The 22,281-nt window shown below is 47.7% G+C and overlaps 1 protein-coding gene across 1 annotated transcript in view; it reads left to right on the top strand.

The window, feature by feature from the left end:
• Positions 1-22,281, top strand: part of Aldh1a3 (aldehyde dehydrogenase 1 family member A3) — a 37,458-nt gene that overhangs the window by 11,670 nt on the left and 3,507 nt on the right. Inside the window, exons 4-12 of the mRNA XM_031386924.1 lie at positions 3,638-3,767; positions 4,286-4,347; positions 5,047-5,175; positions 7,537-7,650; positions 8,772-8,874; positions 10,683-10,867; positions 14,522-14,686; positions 16,417-16,574; positions 18,119-18,193. Coding sequence (XP_031242784.1) covers positions 3,638-3,767; positions 4,286-4,347; positions 5,047-5,175; positions 7,537-7,650; positions 8,772-8,874; positions 10,683-10,867; positions 14,522-14,686; positions 16,417-16,574; positions 18,119-18,193 — 1,121 coding nt within the window. The remainder of the gene's footprint in view (positions 1-3,637; positions 3,768-4,285; positions 4,348-5,046; positions 5,176-7,536; positions 7,651-8,771; positions 8,875-10,682; positions 10,868-14,521; positions 14,687-16,416; positions 16,575-18,118; positions 18,194-22,281) is intronic.

Genomic DNA, 22,281 nt, shown 5'->3' with positions numbered 1-22,281 from the left:
CACACTAGCAGCTAATTACCCTGTAGCATCTGAACACTAAGACATACTAATTTTTCAGAAGGTGCATTTTTCTCTTAATATGCTAAAGAAAGTAAACCTGGGAGTGGCTGAGGTGGCCCATGTCAGAATCACAGAATCCCAGCAGTAAGACAACCACCAGCTCCAGTCTGGAGCTGACACTTGATTTTTCAAGCTCAGTCCTCTACTTGAACTCCAGTCTCCTCCTCCACCACTCTTCCTCTTCCTCCTTCTCTTTCTCATCCTCCTCCTTCTCCTCCACTGCTTGCCTTCTCCTCTTCCTCTTCCACTTCCTCCTTCTCTTCCTCCTACTCCATATCCTCCTCCACCACCACCTCTTTTTCCCTCATTTTTTTTCTTTTTCCTTTGTGGAGATGGATATCTGTCTTAGTTAGGGTTTCTATTGCTGTAATAAAACACCACAGCCAAAGCAACTTGGGTTGGAAAAGGTTTATTTCAGCTTAGAACTTTCAGGTCACACTCCTTCACACAGGGAAATCAGGGCAGGAACTCAAGGCAAGACCTGATGTAGAAGCCATGGAAGTGTGATGCTCATTGGCTTACTCCTCGTGGCTGTCTCAGCCTGCTTTCTTATACCATTCAGGTCTGGCACTGCCCACAGTAAGCTCCGGACCCTTCTTAATCACTCATTAATTAAAAAAAAAAAAAAAAAAAAAGAATGCCGGGACTGGAGAGATGGCTCAGCGGTTAACAGCACTGATTGTTCTTCCAGAGGTCCTGAGTTCAATTCCCAGAAACCACATGGTGGCTCACAACTATCTGTAATGGGATCTGATGCCTTCTTCTGGTGTGTCTGAAGAGAGTGACAGTGTACTCACATACATAAAATAAATATTTTTTAAAAATTTAAAAAAATAATTAAAAAAATGCCCTCATAGACTTGTGTACAGACCAATCTTGTGAGGGCACTTTCTCATTTGAGGTTCTTTCTTCCCAAATGACTCTAGATCCTGTCAGGTTGACAAACCATTAGCCAGCACAACATAAGTATAGATGTGCATGCATAGGTTTCATATCTCTGTGTGGTCAACACCATGTGTTGTTCCACAGAAGCCACCCATTTTATCTTTTTGTTTTTTGTTTTTAAAACAATTTTTGATTGACTTGGAGCTCACTAATGAGGCAAGGCTTATTGACCAGTGAGCTCCAGGGATCTGTCTCCACCTTCTTCATGCAGGGATTACAAGGGTGTGCCACCACACGTGGCTTTTCTCAAACGTATGTTCTGGGGCTTGAACTTGGGTCCTCACACTTGCACGGCAAGCACTTACCAACTGAGCTCTCTCCTTAGTTGCCCCTCCCATAAAGAACTTTCAGCATAAGTTTATTGTGAACCAATTTTTGTTTGTACTGATTCTTTGCAACCAACCCAGAAAATTCAAATTGCTACTCTACTAAGCAGTCTCGCCTAAATTAATGACTTAAATCTATAGGTAATGCTTATTGGATGCTCTCCATAGGCCTGATTTGTAGGCTCTGGACTTACGGCATGTATTATCTCATTTCAAAGTCAGGTTGTTAAGGCCCAGAAAAAAAAAAAAATAACCACCTTGTCCAAGGCTCCAAATAACCAAACCAAAAGTTGAAATCCAGGATGGGAGGCAGATGGTTGCCATGTCCCAAATGTGCCCACAAGGCTCCATCTTGCCTTATCACAGAAAAGAGCAAGAATAGACAGATCCCTAGCTTCATGCACAGCTGTGTTCATGCATTTGGGGGCTATCCGGAGATGGTGTCTTTGGACATTCTTGCAAGTATAGGCTTCTCCTTAGAAAATGAAAGTGGATGAAAAAATCCACAGGGGCCAAAGGTACAGGGTACTGGGTGCCGTGTTGTTCTCCAAGTGGTTGATGTTCAGGGTGAGCCTCAGACCCCTCAGACCCAGCCAAGTTCTGTCATCTTCAGCAAGGCTGAGTCCTTCCTCCTCAGGAGCAGTGAGGATCACCAAGCACCCGTCCAGTGCGGAAGAGAAAGCTAATCTCTCCACCAGTTTGCATCTCATCTGGGCAATTGAACTGCAGTACGCTACTGACTTGAGTGTCATGTTCCCCGATTGCTTTAGCTCACACACCAGCCCCAAAAGGGTGAAACTGTTAATATCTTCCTTTTACAGCAGAGGAAACTGAGGTAAAGACATCTGAGGGCTCAGTTAGCATCGATCAGAAGTGACAATTCCCGTGGTTAGGGAGATGGTTCAGTCAACAGAGTGTTTGGAGCATGAGCATAAAGACTCGAGTTTGGATCCTCCACACCACATAGAAAGCTAGGCATGGCAGGATGTGCCTGTAAATCCCAGGGCTGAAGAGATGAAGACAGAAGAAGATCCTAGATGAAGATCCTAGAGCTCACTGACTAACCCGTCTAGCTTAATCAGTGAGCTCCAGGCTCAGAGAGAGATCTTGTCTCAAAAAATAAGATGACGAGGGATTGAAAAGCTTCTAAATGCACACATAACCATATGCACATGTGTCCACACCCTCATGAATGTGTACACACAAACATACCACACATGCTCAGGCTGTGGTTGTTTCTTTTGGTTGTCTCTGAAGTAGAAATCAGATAGAAGAACCCTGAATATTTCAAGTCTTCCAAATGCCCAGGGACAGCCGCCTAACAGGTGATAACTAAGATCCCTGGAAGTTAATGCTGGCTGGTGTTCAGTCATAGTGAGTCACTGGGCCCTGCTAGCTTTAATGGCTGTACCCTCATCAGTATCTTCTAATGGGAACGGAGCCGTCCAGCATCCAATAAGACACAGGCAAGTGTCTTGGGAATAAAGCCCTGGGTTGGAATGAGGAGGCACCTCCCTTCCTGTCTCTAGCATCATCTAGCTCCATAGAGACGTCAACGGGAATTCAGCCCTAGGCAATGTGACGAGTGTATACTTTCTGTGAGGCCAGATAAGTGGACGTTTCGGCATAGTGCTCCATAGAGCTGCTTGTGTGAAAGACAAAGGGGTTTCTTTCACCCAGGCTAGAAATAGAAAAGAATCCCAGCATTGAGCAGTGGCACCAAGGCCTGGTCCAGCTAGCTTGCCCTCCCTGGTCTGTTTCCACATCCGGGCAGCAGCCTGCTTGGGAAGCGTCGTTGGGCTGGTGGCCTGATCCTCCTGAGCTCCATGGTTCTTTCCACTGGCACCCTGACCAGCTCAGCTGAGAAGGAAAAACCAGTATCTTCCCTTTCTGATTTGTTAAGAGAAGCCATCCTCTTGCCAGCCAAATTTCTGGAAGCTCCCTAGGGGTGCACAATTCATGTGTCTGGATGGTACATGAAGACTGCTGGGCTCTGGATGGAAGAGCAAATGCCAGGGCATAAGGCACATAGCACATATTCAAATGAGCATCAATGGAGACAGTGCCCATGTTCACCAGCGCCCTGCTGCAGGCACCAGGCAATGAAGAGGGAGGGAGGGGTCAGACCTTGCAAATAGGGGCAGGTCCATTTCAATGTAGAGGCAGGTTTTCTGAAGTGGTGTGTAAGGACTGAGGTCTAGAGAGCTATAGTCTGGGCTGTGCTTTCTCCTGCTCCCCTCTACTTAACAACTGGATGAGGAAAACTAATGCCGTGTCTACAGAAGATGCTGGCCTTGTTCTTGCAGACTCTGGAGACCATGGACACTGGCAAGCCATTCCTTCATGCCTTTTTTGTTGACCTGGAGGGCTGTATTAAGACCTTCAGATATTTTGCCGGGTGGGCTGACAAAATCCAGGGCAGGACCATCCCCACAGGTAAGCCTGCGCGGACTCTGACCTTGCTTGGGTCTACTGGGGGGCCTGTCTTCTCCTCGCCCTTCCCCTTTCCCCTGCAGTGTGTCTGTCCCATAGGCCCTGTCCCCACATGGACCATGTCAATTTTTCTTCTAGGGCGCTCAACTCATGTTTTGAACTTGAGCCCAAACCACTTCTTTGCGTTACAGATAAGAGCAAGACCTGGGACCCTCGAAGGCTTCTCTATTTCTTTCTTTTAATTTTACCCAGTGAAATTCTATTTTGTTTGTGGGTTTTTGTTGTTGTTATTGATATTGTGCTTTTGTTGTTGTTGTTGTTGTTGTTGTTGTTGTTTTAAGACGGGGTCTTTCTATTAGTTCCAGTTTGTCCTGGGACTTGCTATGTAGACCAGGCTGACCTTAAACTCCCAGAGATCCACCTGCCTCTGCCTCCCAAGTGCTGGGATCAAAGGTATGCACCATCACGCCATCGAACTTCTTAACTATGATTGTGTTCTTTCCCTGTCACCTCTCTTCTAGATGACAACGTTGTGTGCTTCACCAGGCACGAGCCCATCGGGGTGTGTGGGGCCATTACACCGGTGAGTATGAAAGTGTCCCTTCACAGACTGTTTCTGCCCACTGTAACAGCCACTGGCTGAGGACAGGCAGTGGGCACAGGGCTCGATGCCTGAGGACTACTAAGATAGTCCAGGGTGTTTGGCAGGGGGCACGGTGGATTTCAGCTGAGTGGCTGCTTTTCTGGGACAGAGTCTCTTAATTGGGTCTGGGGCACAGAAGTCCTTGGTCGCCAGAGAAGAGGGCTTTGCAAACTGTAAGACTTGCCTGGGCAAAGGCATGGATTGGTGGCCCTCCTCGGAATGAAACAGGGGAGGCTGGCACGGAAGAGCTCAGGCTAGGATAAGCACTCCTGGTAGGTAGCAGGTCCCATTCCCTCCACCTGGGACACCAAGGGGCTGAGAGCTGCACAGTTTGGGGGACTTAGTACGGCCTATCTGGGAAGCCCTGGGCTACTTTCACAGCGACTGGGTGAATGAGGACTGAAGAGATAAGGGAAATGTCACTCCTTCAGGAAGCATTTTGGAGGGAATAGACACATAGGGTAGAACTGTTCTCCATTAGCATCTTCCGGGATGCAGCTGAGCAAGCACTGGACTCCTGCAGTCTTGCATACTCCAATCCAGGCCGTACAAAGGAAGCGTCCAGAGAGGCGGCTGGGCCCTGGGATGCAGGCCCAGTGGACCTGAGCCTCAAGGCCCTTTTCTTGTTCTCTGGCACAGTGGAACTTCCCCCTGCTGCTGCTGGCCTGGAAGCTGGCTCCTGCCCTGTGCTGCGGGAACACCGTGGTCCTGAAGCCAGCTGAGCAGACACCTCTTACCGCTCTGTACCTCGCCTCTCTCATCAAAGAGGTAAGAAGTCTGAAGAGGAAATATATGTATTCTGGATAGATCCACACACCCAGTAGCTAGGCATCATCGAAAGCAATGACACCAGCCAGCCACCCACTCACCATGCAGAAGGAAGGGCGTGACTGGTTAGCTTAGCAACTGTCCACAGGGTAGCTGATCTGGAAGCTGCTGTCCCTCACCACAGTCCTAATAAGAACCTCCCTCTCTCATTAAGGCATAGACCAGTGGTTAGCTCTCTGTATTTTATCTAGAGCATTGCAACAAGGGGCCAAAAGAGAGCTCTCCAAACTCCATGGGTCCTGGGTTCAGTGGCCATGGGAGGTGGGAAGAGTGGCCTTGCCAGCTAGATAGATAGTTAGTTGCAGCTGTGTAGGTCCCCAAGAACCTCCCCACCCCAAGGGAGCCACAACTCGGGGAAGCAGTGGCCTAGAGGGACACCTGCCAGACACACCTGGCAACATATTTCAGCCATTGCATCATCAGCATGCATGTAGCAAAGATTGAAAGAACAGGAAGAAAGATGAGCTGGAAGGAAGGCGACCATTTCACTCCCAGCTGGACTGAGGCAGCTGTAACCAGCCAGGACTCACCTTCACACATGCTCACTGATCACACATGCTTTTCGTGTAAAAGAGACTCTAGGCTCTAAAATCACAGCTGTTACAGAATAATGCCCAGGAAACTTAAGAGTCAAACACTGTGCCCTAAAATGACATTTTGAAAATAAACTCATAGACAAGACCCTCTGCTGGGAACCACACCTTCTACCTTACTAGGTTGGTGAAAGTCTTGTTAATAGGGAGGTCTCCTGTGTGTGCGGAGCATGAGTGTGAGTATGGGAAGATCCGCAGTCCCTTGCCTCTGCAAGTGCCAATCCTGGATGAGCCCAGGGGGGCCAGCAAGGGGAAGGACACAGCTGTAGTCGAGCAAGCCACTCTACTCTCCCTGGCAACTGCCAGCCCCAATGCTCTAGACTCTCAAATGAAAGAAGTGTATGCATGCACACATGTGTGTGTGTGTGTGAGAACACGCACACACACACTGCCTTATATTTAATATGCCTTAAATAGCACAATGGCTGGGGGCTTCTAAACCTCCCCACAGCTAACACACTCTCCCCTCTGATATTCCTGAATTATTTCTTACTAAAACCTATATTCCGTCCTGCCTGGCTGCCCGGACCTAGGCCTATAGCCCTCCAGGGCCATGATCCACGACTCTTACATGCTGGCAGTCTCGCTGTCTTGCACTTCACAGGCCTGACCTTTCTGCTTCCCTGTCATGACTGTTCTAAATCCTTCCTCTTCCCTTGGCTCCCTTGCCCAATCTAAAGACCTGCCTCTGTCTCCCTACCCCACCATTGGCTGCTAGCAACTTTATTTACCAATTAGAACCATCTTGGGGCAGGGAACCTCAGAATCTCACACACACAGGATTCTCATGGAATTTGGGAACCCACAATGCAAGCATTAAACCAAATCCACAACAGGATTTCCCATTTTGCTTGGGCAGAGTAAGATCTGGCATTGGCTTGGCAAGGGAAGAGGTGCCTGAAGAGGGTGTGATCAAAACTCTCCTTCCCTCAACACAGACACACATGAACACATGCATGCATGCATGCACACTGCACACTACACACACACACACACATACAGAGCCTCATATTCATATGTTGACATTCACATGCACATATAGACTCACATATGAACATATGATCTTTCACACACATGCCTTCACATACCCATTCACACACTCATATAAATTCACTTATGAATAAAAATGCTTTCACATGCCCATTCTGTTATAGTCCCACACACATATACATAGACACATGCTCACACAGGCACATTCATGTACACATGTATACACATGCAGATATACAAACACAAACACACACACACACAAACATGCACACACACACACATTCTCCTCAACAACACACACACACACACACACACACACACACACACACACACACGCACACACGTGCACACGCACACATGCACACACAGAGGCAGTCTTATCCAAGAGGGCCACTGCCACCTAGTGGTATCCCTGAACCTTTGCTCCTGGGTCCTGCTAGGATGATAGACTCCCCCTGGGTGTGATCAATTCTCTCCAGAGCCTTCACCTCCAGCCAGCAGCAGAGAATTACAAGAACAGCAGGGGGTGGGGGTGGGGCTGCTGTAGCCGATGTGGGCGCATCCTGGCCAGTGTGCCAGTATGTGACTCAGCTGAGCTTTTGAGGATGCTGCTCTGCTTGGGGACATTACAGGGCTCCAACTCTTGAGCACTCCTACAGATAGGTTTGTAGTAGGTGCTGTCTATCTGATCCTATGACACCGTTTCTGTCCCTCCCAGGTTGGGTTCCCTCCAGGTGTGGTGAACATTGTGCCAGGCTTTGGGCCCACAGTGGGAGCAGCAATTTCCTCCCATCCCCAGATCAACAAGATAGCCTTCACGGGCTCTACAGAGGTAAGCCCTGTTTGTGAGCTGCTGGCCAAGACAACAGCCAGTCCATTATTTGAGACCCACGGACATTTCCTTGAGAAGCTCAAATACTATTGGCTTCTCTTTTTCGAAACCTACTAGTAAACTATTACAGAATGTTCCAGTTCCCAAACTAAATAAATAGTTAATAGAGTTTGGAAGCCTTAGAAAAAATAACTAAGAGATAAGATAAAATAAAAATGTAAACATCTATATAGTAAACAATATCATTAAGACCAAGAGATGATAAATAAGCTGGGAGAGAAGCAGTTGTACAGCATGTAGCTCTCCAAATGTTTATATACCCTTCATATGTGAAGAGCACTGACAAATCTTTTAAAAAAAAAAGAAAAGAAAAGAAGACGACAAGCAGAATGATGGGGAAATGAACATCTCTGAGATGTCTAGTCTAGCCAGGACCCCAGTCCTCCCATCCCCTTTGGCAACCAGAGTGAGCATCCTTAGAGAGTCCAGTAAGAATTAGACTCTGGCCTACAACCATCATTCCCTTGCATGGTGTTAAACAGGTCCTGGCAATGTGGACATTGAGCTATGTAGCTTAAAGTCTCAGGGTCTGTCTTGGTCTCCCCGGTCTTTCCCAGCTCTGAGGTTCTTGGTGCCTGGCTAAACTTGTTGACAGGATGAGTCAGGAGGAACACTAGGCCAGCCCTGCATCCAGCTGCGTACTCAGGTCCCAGAGAGACCCTGTCAGGGTATGTGGGAGGGTGGTCCTCTGTCACTAGATCAGCTACTGATTCTCATCCCTCCTCCCAAGGTGGGCTCAGTCTTTAAAGGGTTCTAGAGAACTGGTCACATGTCATCACGGGATGAGCTATCTTTGGTGTTTCCCTGATTTGACAGTCCTCTCAAACCAGCACCACTTCCATATTGGGCTGGCCGAAGTCTCAGATTTTACTAGCAGGAGTGCCAGGTCACTCAGCATGGTGCTCCGCCGCAGTGGCCAGCCTGATGAGCCAAGGCTCTGTGACAGTATGATGCATCAGGCCTGGGGTGCATCACTGAGGCAGGTGACTAGGGTGCCCAAAGTGTGCCTGCACACGTTCACCACATCTAAGAGTTTACAAAGCATAATTCTTACCCTGCAGGTTGGAAAGCTGGTTAAAGAAGCTGCCTCCCGGAGCAACCTGAAGAGGGTCACACTGGAGCTGGGAGGCAAGAACCCATGTATCGTGTGTGCGGACGCTGACCGTGAGTCACTGGGCCTAGAGGTCTCTCCTCACTTCCTGGCCTGCGTTCAGGACCCATGAAAGGGGCATATACACACAATGGGGTGCTTTCCTCATGGGATGGGCCTGCCATTGTCCCCCACAGGCCCAGGCCTGTGGAGGGCAGAACATCATTGCTGAGCTATGCAAGTGTGTGGCTTACAGGTACTGCAGGGTCTGCACCTGAAGGCTAAGTTCACCTTCCTGCCCCTAAGGAGATAGAGAAGACTTCTGGGAGTCTGTAGAAAGGATCCAGTCTGTCCTCAAAGGCCCCTTCTGGGCTGGGGAAGGAGGAGGCAGGCTCCCCACTATGGGCGTCCATTTTTCTATCTTCAAGCCACTGATGCTGCAGTGTTCTTAGGCTCTTGAAAAGAGTTGAAGTGTTTCTTTCTTTTTTGTCTTGGGCCTGACACACCAGAGGACAGCCTTGCTGACCCTTCAAACCAAAAACATGCTCTGGGTGTCACTCCAGTGTGACTCTTCCCTGGCAGAGCCACCTGCACAGCAACTGGGCGCAACTTGTGTCTTGCCAGAGGGCAGAAAGGACCACAGTGAGCATTCACCTGTCTGGTCACTGGGTCACCTATCAAAAGGCGTGACACCTGAAGACCTGAGAGCACCTATGCCTCCGAGAACAGCCTCCCCCACTGTCCACTCATGCCAGAAATCCCTGCCACAGAGAACAAAGCCTTCCATTCAACGCTCAGATAAGACTGGAATGGCAAATAGCCCTGAAAAATAATGACACGGCTACCATTTCTCACTAAGATGTAAAGCACTGGTTCCTTTCCCTAAAGCTGATTTTTTTTTTTTTTTTTTTGAGACAAGGTTTCTCTGTGTAGCTCTGGCTGTCCTGGAACTCACTCTATAGACCAGGCTGTCCTGGAACTTAGAAATCTACCTGCCTCTGCCTCCCAAGTGCTGGGATTAAAGGCGTGCGCCACCACGATAAAATCAGCTAGAGCTGATTTTCAGTGGGAGAGAAGAGTGAGGAAGGACCCCAGCAAGGCTGTGGAAAGGGACTGCCTATCTCTGGCCTGAGCAATGTTGCTACCGGAGTCACTGGAACAGTTTTGTATGTAGCCCTCCTGTGACCCACATGTAGGGTCGCAAACTCCCATCCCAACGAACCAGTCCTGTTTTGTGTTTGCCCTGCCTGCTGTCCCTTCACTGATGAAGGGAACCCTAAATAGGGTCATGAAAACAGAGCCTGTCCCCCTTTTTCCTTTGGCCTCCTCCTCCAGGGAGCGCCATTCTCCAAAATTAAATCCTGACATAATGCTCAGGGTGACATACAATACTCTGCCACTTCAGTCATCCTTCTTGGTTCCCATCAGGGACCAGAAAACTAACTGATGTCTTCAGGAGGGGCCATGCTAACCTGGCCCCTGACCCAGATGCAGGGGTTGGGTGCAGGGAGGTCTGAGATTCTTGTGAGACTGTCCTGTTCCAACCCTGTTGAGATACAGTCCCTCCAGGGACAGAAAAACTGGGGGCAGGGGGGCAGGGAAGAGGTCCCATTGACAGTTGAGCTGGAAAGTGCTCCTACTCAACGCTTATTAGCACATTAAAGGCACTGAGGGAGCCTGAGTCTCCAGACTTTCTTAACTCAGACTAGGTGAATCTAAAATCCTTTCCCCCATCCTTTCCTTTGGGAAGCGCCAAGAAAGAAAAATTAGTTTCTGAAATGCAGTCATCTGGGCCCTGTTTTCTTGTGGGGGTAATTAGAGTTGCAGCTGTCAGCCCGCTGTAACAACTTAATCGCTTCCTCTTGCCTCCCCCGACCTCCAGTGGACTTGGCTGTGGAGTGTGCTCACCAGGGAGTGTTCTTCAACCAAGGCCAGTGCTGCACAGCGGCCTCCAGGGTGTTTGTGGAAGAGCAGGTCTACGGGGAGTTTGTGAGGAGGAGTGTGGAGTTCGCCAAGAAGAGGCCGGTTGGAGACCCCTTCGATGCCAAAACGGAGCAGGGGCCTCAGGTAACCCACCAACAAACATGGCTGTGGTGCTCCTGCGGGGTCTGAGACACAAGTATGGTCACAGACAGGATTCCCCCTCCAAGGAAAAGAATTAGCTTGTGCTGTCCACTCAAGGCTTTTATGTAGAAGCTGAGGGAACTGTTTCTGTGCGGAAATGCAGTGGTATCCACGGGAATCAGGGAGGAGCCAGTGGCTTCCGGGCACAAGGCTATCTGCCATAGCCAGCAGCCTTCTTGATATGGTGACCTTCAAAGCTTTGGGATAGAGAGAATCCCCTGAACCCTGCAGAAGAGGGAGGCAGCAGGGCAGTGACTGACAGGCTTGACTCAAGGGCCTTCAAGGCCACATGCAATATAGCATGAAGTAACCCTCCGTAACCAGAGGGTGGAGAGACTCTAGGGATTGGGCTGTATCCCGGGCAATTGGAACAGGTTTCTGCAGGCCTGGTTTGGGAATGCGAATAGCTACAACCATGAAGTTTGTAAAGCGCACGTTCTGTGTGGCTTTCTTACTAACAGTGTGTGAAGCCATATCTAAGAGGGCAGCCTGGCCACTCCTGCACCACTGCAGCAGAGAATGGTGGCAACTCTGTTTTTGCCAGACTCCTGCTCAGCCCTCAAGTCTCCAATCATATTCACGACTTACTCCCTGCTATCTATCCCAGAATTGGCACACGATTTCAGGGCACCCTCGTTGGTTTTGCTTAGGTGTTCCATGTGGATGCTGGCTGGAGGAGAAATGGAGGAGGATTTTCTGGCCAAGGCAACACCCACCTTGACTCCAACCTATGTGCTCTGTGGCTTTGGTGTCACGTGTCCCTGGTGGGGAAGCTGTGTGCATTCCTCATGCCCAGCCTCAACCACAAACTCTACAGTCCTGTCACAGGGTAGTCCGTGGTCTCTGCAAACATGGCCACAAACCAGTATCGAATCCACAAATTGTAGCATTAAGCTGGAATAGGTGGAGAACTTTTTCTCTTGACACTTCTCTCCTTTTCTTCCCGAGTCCAGGGAGTGGGTCAGGGAGAGGCTGTCTGTCCATTCCACCTGGGCTTTCTGTGCATAGTCCCTGTGGAGCTCACTTGCACTGTCTAACTGGACACTATTTAGGATCCTGTGAATGCTCTTTCCCCCAGACCTGTAAGGTTTTATTCTGCAAGGCCGCCTGGCTGCCTAAACACTCCTGCGTGTCTCAGGCCTGTGGAAGAGCTTGCTGACCTAGACTGGGGGCCGGGCCTGGAGACCGCTTGCAGGAACATTCATTCCATCATCCTTTGGGTTCACTTGGCAGCTGAGCAAGGAAGCCACCTGGCTTGCTCGGGATCCGGAGGCGTCCTCGGCAGAGGTCCTGTGGGGACCATCTTTTCCCACTTCTGGTGCAGTGCCCTGCCCTGTCATTTCCCTTCCTGCCAGATCTTTCTTCCTGTACTGTAGGCACCAGCTGACATTTCACGGAGGGCTATTAGATTTAAACAACGTGTTTATGAGGGCTCATCTGGGGGAGTGGAGCATGGGTGTGTAGGGGTTCTGACAGGGACCCATGCTGCCTGCAGAACAGATGGGGTCTGCCAATAGAACTTAGTTCCAGCCAGCCAATCCTCAGGCCTGATGAAGTTCCTCCAGTGAGCTATGTTGGCCCCCTCGGAGGAGAGAGGGGTTTTGTTACATAAGGAATCCCCTCCCACACATTTAAAAAATGTTTTTAAGTGACATTTATTTATTTTATTTGTATGTGTATACATTGTGTATGTGTGTGGAGGGGGAGATGAACACGCCATAGCATGTATATGGAGGCCAGAAGCCGTCTACTTCTACTATGTGGATCCTTGCTGGGCTCAGGATTGAGCTGAAGTTGTCAGGCTTGACATCCAGAACCGTTATTTGCTAAGCATCTCCTCAGCCCCATGGATCTCCTTGGCCCTGGAACTTTTGAGCCAAGATGTGGTTCACCCAGAGAAAGGCAGAGAGGGCTTGGAAATGGATGGGTTTGGGTTTCTTTTGTTACTTTTTGTGGGTGTGTAAGCACATTGCTCTAGACCCTAACCATGTACAAAGGACTACAGTGAAGGGGTTCACTATCACCACCCCTACCCATTCTCACCTCTTCCCACATCGGGGCTCCCGTGGTCTTTATTCCTGGAGTACCCCTTGCAAATGTGATTATGTGCTTGGATTTCCTCCGTGTCTCTGTGCGCAAGAGATCATGTTGGCTCCACCATTTGATTCTTTATTGTTCCTTAAGAAGAATCTCAAAGAACTTTCTGTACCTGAAATGTATTTATTTACTTTTCTTCCTTTCTCTGTATGTGGGTATTTGTGGTATGTGCATGTGTGTTTGTTCATGTGTGTGTGTGCAGCCATGTGTACATATGTGTGCACATATATTGTATGTTTGTGTAGAGGCCAGGGGTCAAGGTCAGGTTCTTCCTCTGTTGGTATCCACCCTATTTTTAAGATAGGATCTGTCACTGAACCTGGAGTGCACTGAGTAGGCGAGACTAGCTGACCAGCCAGCCTCGGGGAGCATCTTGTCTCTACCTTCCCAGTGCTGGAATTTATAGGAGTGGGTCACTATGTCCAGTTTTTTTCTGTGGATGCCAGAGAGCCCAAGTCCTCATGTTTTCCTGGCTGAGCCATCTCTCCAACCCTAGGTTGTTGTTCTGTTTTGTTTTTTTCTACTTAATGTTTCTGGAATGAAACCAAGTCTCCTATCTGGATGTCTCAGTAACTGTTTTTGCTTAAATTCTCTCTCTCTCTCTCTCAGCCTGGGAGAGAAGGAACTGTCTGTCAACCCGGTCACAATAAGAGCATGTGTATCTGAGAAGAAAACAGGAAGAGCACCTTCCCTGTTGAGCCATCCCCAGAAGGGGTGGCCTTTTGACATCTGGTTAAATACTGTGTCCCCCAACTGGGTGTTAATCTGTGGCATGTGGCCTAGGGCACCTCCTAGCCATGGAGACAGCAGAAGGTGGAACTTTTCAGATCAGTTGGTTTCCCTTCAGCCAAGAAGCAGTAGCCAGACCCTACAGTGAGACTCATTCCACTGTTCCCAGGGATATTGAGTCCTTGTTCCCTCCTCTGCATCATGACAGGATAATTCCAATAAGAACCTACCCCAATCTGTGCTGGGGCAGAGTTGTCAGGCAAATATGACACCACTAGACTTGAACTTCAGACAAACTGAAGACACCTTAGCTTAAGTATATCCCGAGTGCTATTTGGCATATCCTTATACTAAAAGCCTCCGTACGTTGTGTTTCTGATAGTTACATTGAGCTGGGCATTCTGTTTTTACTTGTTAAATCCGGTAATGGTCAAATCTCAGAATGCTGAGAGTTGAGAGAATGCAATCATTTCTGAATCTACTTCACCCTGAACCTTACCTCACAGCATGAGGAGGGGAACCAGATGTGTGAGTTAGACCTCAGGATGGAGATGAGGATGGATGACCTCCCTGTGGCCCCGGAGTTCCAAAGAGCATGTGTTTGTGCAGGAGAGGACTCTCTGCCCACAGGCTCTGTTATCTGATCTAGGATGTGACAGGGACACAAAACAGAGGAGGACCTGCTGGTGGTGCTGAGGGGCATTGAAAACACGAGACCATCATCCCCTCCTGGAAGAAAGGAGTTATAATTCCCTTCTGTGTCTTTTTCAGATCGACCAAAAGCAGTTTGACAAAATACTTGAGCTGATCGAGAGTGGGAAGAAGGAAGGGGCCAAGCTAGAATGTGGGGGGTCAGCCATGGAGGACAGAGGGCTATTCATCAAACCCACCGTCTTCTCAGATGTTACGGACAACATGAGGATTGCCAAAGAGGAGGTAGGCATGGCTACAGTCAAAACTCAGGCCCCAGAATTCAAGGAATTCTGAGGCTCCAGGAATCCCAGAAGGATTTACAACAAGGCAAACAGACTCATTTCCGGGTGACTCTGCTGTCGCTTGGGGTTCTGGTGCTTCTGATGAATCCCAAAGCCTGCAGCAGCTACAGTTACCCCAGCCCTGTCTCCATCCTTGGTTATGGTCACTAGGCAGCAGCAGCCCAGTTCTTTCCACACTGTTACACGCACAGCCCAGGACTGACATCTCTTAGCCTTCTGGGTATGACCAGCCACCAAACTATGGATTCAGGAACAGCGGCCACTTCCCACTCTTTAGACTGTCCTTAAACGAGTATCCCTATGAGTGTCAGCCAGAATTCTCACTGATTTTTCTGCCACATTTGTTCTTGAGAATTACAGGGATTAAGCAGACGCCCATGAAGGTGTAGATCTCCCTTTGCCTCTTCATTCCTTTGTTAGGCACATGGCAGCTGTTCCTGCATAGGATTAGTAGTAAGAAGGGCCCAGTCCAGCAGTTTTTCACCCTGTGGATCAAAACTCTCATTGGGGCTGGGGGCAGTCAAATGACACTAGGACCCTCTGAAAACAGATATTTACATTATGATTCATAACAGTAGCAAAATTACAGTAATGACATAGCAATGAAAACAATTTTATGGCTGGGCTTTGCCACAACATGAGGAGCTGTATGTATTAAAGGGTTGCAGAATTAGGAAGGCTGAGAAGCACCGGCCTAGACATTCTGGAGCATGTGAGGGGGTGGACATGGCCTTCCCTGTGAGGGTATCTGATAGTTTTGCTTTGAGATGATGAAAGGTCTCTCACCACTCTGTGGAGGTGCAGAGCTAAGATTTCTATGCACTTCTTTTTAAAATTATTTTTGTTGTTGTGGCTGTTTTGTACACTTCTTGATGAGATGTTCCCAAGGAAGCAGAGAAGCCCTTTCCACAGACTGTGCACTGTCCTGGTGTGCAATCCCACCTGCTGCTGAATCAGACCCAAGCTCCCTTCAGACTCTCCTCTAAATGGGCAAACATGTAGCTTCTCTCTGCCCTTCTTTGCTGTGTGACTATTGTGTCAATCCATCCCCTGGGACTCACTATAGAAAAGTTTAAGCATCTTTATTAAGAGACAGAAAAAGACACCAGGAATGAGCCAGGTATGGTGACACACTCTTTTAATCCCAGTAACACTCAGGAGGTAGAGGCAGACAGATCTTCATGAGTTTGAGGCCAGCCCCATCTATAAGAGAGCTCCAGGACAGTCAGGACTGTTACAGAGAGAAATCGTGTCTCAAACAAAACAAAGCAAACAAAGAAAAACCCACCAAGAAAGCAGCATTTATCCACTTGTGAAACCGTTCCAGAGAACTTTCCAGAAACCTATTCAGTGCTTTCCTTTTGAACACCCTGCTGTATATGAGTCTTCCCAAAGATCTAAGGCTGAAGGTTCTCAGAAACACTGCTGCCATGAAGGGGACATAAATACAGTGTATATTCTCTGATTATCTTTCAGTTTTTGTTCTGTCTGAATCCCCTATTCAAATTTTACCTATCACACAGATATAGAGGTCTCTGGAGTTCTTTTTCTGGCGGGGGCGCTGCAGGGAGGGGCTCTCAAACTATGGAAAGCCATAAAAGCTAGGGTACCTGCTCAGGGCGCCCAGTCCCAACCTCACTCACATACCTTTCTCCTTGTAATTAATCACAGATTTTCGGACCAGTGCAGCCAATACTGAAGTTCAAAAACCTGGAGGAAGTGATTAAAAGAGCGAATAGCACTGACTATGGGCTCACAGCAGCAGTTTTCACCAAAAACCTCGACAAAGCCCTGAAGCTGGCTTCTGCTCTTGAGTCGGGGACAGTCTGGTGAGCCAAGCATGCACATTGGAACATTTGTGTTGTCTGAGCAACTGGCTTATTAGTTTCACTTTTCCATTTTCATCCACAGAGGTTACGTGATGTGCTCTCACTGTTAAGTGTTCTCTTGATTGCCCTCTGAAATGGGTACCCTGTGGCCTTAAGTCCTGCATGTTTCACATGAGGAAATCAAGGCATAAAAAGAGATGGAGTGACTGGTCCAGCATTACCCAATTAGTGCAGTTGACCATCAGTGTTTAACAGCAGAGGATTCATTCCTTGCTGAGAGACCCAACTCACTGGCTACCCAAGTGCTTTGCATGTGCAAGTAGCTTAGGCACATCTTCCAGATGGCTGGCTGGCTTGTATTGTCTGTCTGTCTGTCTGTCTGTATGTATGTATGTATGTATGTATGTATGCCTGTATGTCTGTCCATCTGCCTATCTATCCATCCATCTATCCATCTATCCATCTATCTCATTATCTATCCATCCATCCATCCATCTCATTATCTAGCCATCCATCCGTCTATCCATCCATCTATCCACCCATCTATCCATCTGTCTATCTAGCATCCATCCATCTATCCATCCATCCATTCATCTATCCATCCATCTATCTCATTATCCATCTATCTCATTATCTATCCATCCATCCATCTATCCATCCATCTCATTATCTATCTATCTCATTATCCATCCATCTCATTATCTAGCCATCCATCCATCCATCCATCCATCCATCCATCCATCAACCCATCTATCCATCTGTCTATCTAGCATCCATCCATCCACCCATCCATCCATTCATCTATCAATCTATCTATCCTATCCTGGCACTCTGACCCAGGACCTGGAACTTGCTAGAAACTCATTTTACCACCAAAACACACCCCATCCCCTCCTGCATACATATACATGTTTTGTAACACCTCAATGCCGTGTTGATAATTTTTGTACAGCATTGCTTAGGGAGTAGTGGCAAGAGAAAAAATAATTCTGCACAGAAACTTTGGGTTTGAAGTCAGTTGACTCTCAGAGTGCAGAACCTATAGTTATCATGAGTCACTGGACACAGCCAAGGAGGCTCCAACGCCAGGACCTTTGACACACTGTGTCACTCTACCTCTCTGATTTTGTCTCTGGTGGATTCTAAAGTCCACACATAACTAAACTGCAAGGTATGGACATGTGTACCTGCTTACTGATAATTCTGTAGATGCTATACTCATGCCCATCTTATGGATGGATGAAATGAGACTCAAAGAGATTGAACAGGCTCAGAGTCACCAGTCTAGGGAACAGAGCTCTGAGGTCAGGCCTGTGTCATTTCACAGCTAACTCATCCCCTAGTTCTCTTCTTCAGTGTATTCCAGTTGTAGTTCCTGGCAGGAAGAACAGGAAGCTGGTGTAAGGAACACACAAGGAGTATGCTGTGTTCAAGTTATTGAACCTTTCCCCAAATCCATGCATTGGGCATCATCATGTTCCAGTGTCTTAAGCTACAGGGGAGTGTTCTCCAGGTAACCTAGGCATCTTTCGCTTTTGCTCTAGGATCAACTGCTACAATGCATTCTATGCACAGGCTCCATTTGGTGGCTTCAAAATGTCTGGGAATGGCAGAGAACTGTAAGTATTTCTGACCCCTCACTGTCCCCTCTGACAGGAAGGCTGGTGGTCCCTCAATGGAAGCTGCTCCAATTCTCTCCTTTCTTCCCTCCCTCCTTCCCATTCTTGTCTTCTTCTAAGCCTTACAACTAACCTGTAGCCTCAACTTCCTCTCCTAGCAAGTGCCATCACCCTAGGGACATTCTAAAGTTCTTAGGTCTAAGCTAGCAAGATGAGGATGTGGCAATCGACAGGCTTATGACACACATCTATCTCCACTTTGGGTAGAGAAAACAGACTGACTCAAGTCAGGTTCTGAATCTGTCCAGCTTTGCTTTCAGAGCCTGGCACAGGCTTTGGGGACATACATGGGTGACTCTGCTTCCTCTTGGATACTTTTGGGGGAGCTGTGTTGCCCCTCCATGGCCTCTGCAGTACATTCTGATCCTGAAAAAGCTCCTCTGTACCTTCTCTGCCTGGCCTCTGGAGATTCAAGGATGCATCATCTTACCTCTGGTCCAGGCTCAAAGTCGGGTGGAGTGTCCCTGGGTGAAGATGCTGGGATGCTCAGCTGCACACTGTCTCCATTTGCCCTTACTGTGGTCCTGGGTTTTATTAGCCAGTGTGAATATTGGTAGGCTCAATGTTCCTGGGGAGCCATCTGTGACAACACCCTAAGGCTGTTCCTGGACATTTCTGGATGGGCATGTTCTCCCTTTTGTTTAAACAATTTGTGTCATTTATATACAAATGCATTGCCTTCTACATAGTCAGTACAGACCCTGGGTACTTCTTGGCCTGGGCATTAGTAGGGATTCAGAACAGCTCTCCTGATAGATTCTTAAGTGTGTTGTGGTGGAGAGGAGCTGTCTTCCACTGGTTTTTGACTGATCTAGATGGAATTTGGGGCCCCTTATTCTACCTCAGTTCTGTTCAGGTCATGACACAGGCCCAGGAGTCATCTGCACATGTGAGCAGAAAACATATAATGTTCTTTGGACCATCCTTGTCCCTATGACTGATTCACCTGCAATAACTTATTGATTCTTGGCCACAAAGCCCCATGGCAAGAGCTTGGTGGTACTCCCTTGGCAGCCTGATGTGTTTGCCATTTTGGAGCCTCTGCTTTATAGCCTCTTAGAGAAGCCTGGCACTTGAGGATGAGAAACCTGGCACTTGAGGATGAGAAGCCAGGGCCAGGGTCATCTGATTCCCTCCAGTCTCCTCCAATGGCAACAGTACTGGTGATGCTGGCATTTGCTTAGCAGAGACTCTAGAAGTTTTGTGAGAGCCCCTGAACAGTCATGTGTGGCCTCATGGAGATGGCCGATGAGAAGGGATAATGGCCTTCATGGAAGACACACTCAGGAGGTTGGCAGGTCCTAAGAGTTGAGAGTAGGGTTGGAGAAATGGCTCAGCCATTAAAGGCTACGCTTGGAACAAAAGAGACAAGAGTTAAAATTAATTCTGGTTCGTTGGCCTTGGGTAGCCCAGGGCTTGATAGACAGAGATCACTTGTGACTTTTTTTTTTTTTTTGAGTTCTGTTTTGGGGGATTTTGTTTTGTTTTAGTACTGGGACTTGAACTTAGATCATCCAGTATGCCAGGCAAGTTCTCTGCCACTGAGCTAACCCCTGTCCTAGGAGTCATCACTATAAGCCTCTTCAAATAGAGCCACCAGAAGTCGTGTGGTCATTTGTCTCCACTGGTCTTCTGTCTTCAGCCAGGCAGGCTGTGAGGGCTAAGGAACTCCTACCCCTCATAGCCTTCCTTCCAGGGGACAGGAGGCAGCAAGCACACCAGTCCCCTAAGTGCAGATCACTGGAAGGACACAGAGTGACCAAAAGGCATGTGGGGACACCTGCTTCCTGGCTCTCCCTAGCACCACTGAGAATTCACCACGTGGCTTTCTTACCTGGCCTCTCTTATCCCTGGGTCAGGCCTGTGGTCCCTATGCCTGCCACAGACCGGCTTGATAAGCTCACAGACCTCAGTCATGTTTCATCCTGACAGCTGCTCTGGGACTTTCTTGAATGTTTTTCTCTTTTGGATCTTGGGCATATATTTTCCCAAAGCTTTCTTTAAAAAATAAAAAATGAACTATTTTAAAATCATTTGTTAGAAGCCTAGAAACTGCCTTGAAAAATTAATTTCTATTTTCACTTGTTTCAAATTAATGTCTCCGTGTTGCATCAAGTTCCCCTTTTTTATGATGGAGCACCATATGGTGAATTCCATGGTTTTCCCCACATTGGTTTGGGGCTGGGCTGGTTACGGCCTGCACACCCACTAGCCCCTCCAGGCTAGGTTTCTGGGCTGGCTTTGGACAGAGCCTGAAAACTCTGTTCCTCTTGGTGCATTGCTTCCTATTTCTTTGATTTGCACTGTATCTAAGGTGCACCTAAGCCAGCGAACAAAAACTCATACAACAGAGGTGAGTCAAGGTCAGGCCATCCTCCCTGGCTCTCAGTCCCACTTGTTAGAGGGACCACTGCTCACTCATTTTGTTCAATTACTCATTGGTCCACATAGCAATTATTTGGTTTGTTTGTTTGTCTAAAGTAAAAACAATTAATCTTAAATTTAAAAAATAATAGTTTAAAAAATGGTAGAAACAAAAATAAGCCTAAAACCAAAGCTACTGGGAAATGTGCTTGCTCTGGCCTGCCTTGCATTGCTCCACTTGACCCTGGCCTCCCACCAGGTTTTGTATTTCCCAGCTGGGTCTCGGAAGACCCAAAGTGACAACAGTTTGTCCAAGGCCATATCCACAGAGGACCCTGTGGGCAAGAGGAGATTGTAGTCCTACAATTTTACTAAGGACATGATCTTTGGTCTCTCGGCAGTTTTCTTCTTGCAAGTATTTGTTGAGCATCTTTACTGCTCCAAGCTTGGTGTTAAGTCATAGGCATTTGTCAGGTAATTTTTTTCACTCTTACCCATCCATCCTTGTCCCCATCAGTAGGGAAGTTTACTGGAAGGAAGGATGAGCTCCCAGGTGGTTTTGCTGGCTGACATAAAAGGACTGGTGAGAGGTTGGAGGAGAATGGCAGGAACTTGAACCAGATCAACAGCTGAGGGAATAGAAGGAGAAAGAACCTAGGCCCTGTTTCTTGCAATAATGCTGGCACTTCTGAGTGCATCCATCTCAAGCTTTGGGGAGATTCTATCCCTTTTCTTTGCTAAATTGATAAATCACTAACACTTGGAATTTTTGCAAAGCAACACTACTTTCTCATTTGGAAAGTTTATGGTGTGTTTTCTATAGAGATGCATAAATCTATTCATTCTTTTCTGTTTACTAATGTGGAAGCTAGCTACTTTTTGGCCTCAAAGATAGGTGCTGGATATCTCTCAGTCTTTTAGTAAAAGCTTCCTCAAATGGGAGTTAGCGTTATTTCCAGAGGATTTTATCATTACCAACTCTATTTCTACACTTCTTTGTGTGTAAATATTTATGCACTTAGGGTGATGGTTTTCAGAATAAATTCCCAGAATTCAGTGCTCGGCCACATGAAAGTGATCCTGTCTCTGTAGGTTCTTATTTCTTCAGGTGTGTGATGTTGAGCATTCCTTTCACACTGACTGGAATTTGCATTTCTTTTTTTCTGCAAACATAAGTATGTCCTTTGTGGAATTTTTCCATTTGGTTGTTTGTGTTTCTCCATGTTGCTTTGAAAGAAAGAACGCTCAATACAATGATAAAAATAGTACCTCTTCTTAATGGTGACATTGCTTATCCAGCACAGAGTGAAAGTTCTGTGTGAATTCTCTCTAGCTAATACAACTGAAAAGGCAGTCGTGCTGTTATTCCCAGGGCACAGCTCAAACTGTCCCAAGGATGCTGATTGTCTTAGTTCTATTGCTGTGAACAAACACCATGACCAAGGCAACTCTTATAAAGGAAAACATTTAATTGGGGCTGGCTTACAGTCTCAGAGGTTCAGTCCATTATCATCATGTCGGGAAGCGTGGCAGTGTACAGGCAGACATGGTGCTAGAGGAGGAGGTATGAGTTCTAAATCTTGACCTGAAAGCAGCCAGGAGGAGACTCCTGCGCTTCTGCACTGGGAAGAGCTTGAGCATGAGGAGCCTCAAAGCCCACCTAC

This window comes from Mastomys coucha, unplaced genomic scaffold, assembly GCF_008632895.1.
Source record: "Mastomys coucha isolate ucsf_1 unplaced genomic scaffold, UCSF_Mcou_1 pScaffold21, whole genome shotgun sequence".
NCBI classification, from domain to species: domain Eukaryota; kingdom Metazoa; phylum Chordata; class Mammalia; order Rodentia; family Muridae; genus Mastomys; species Mastomys coucha.
Note: the sequence above shows the minus strand (reverse complement) of the source record. Positions and strands in the feature narration are given on the sequence as shown.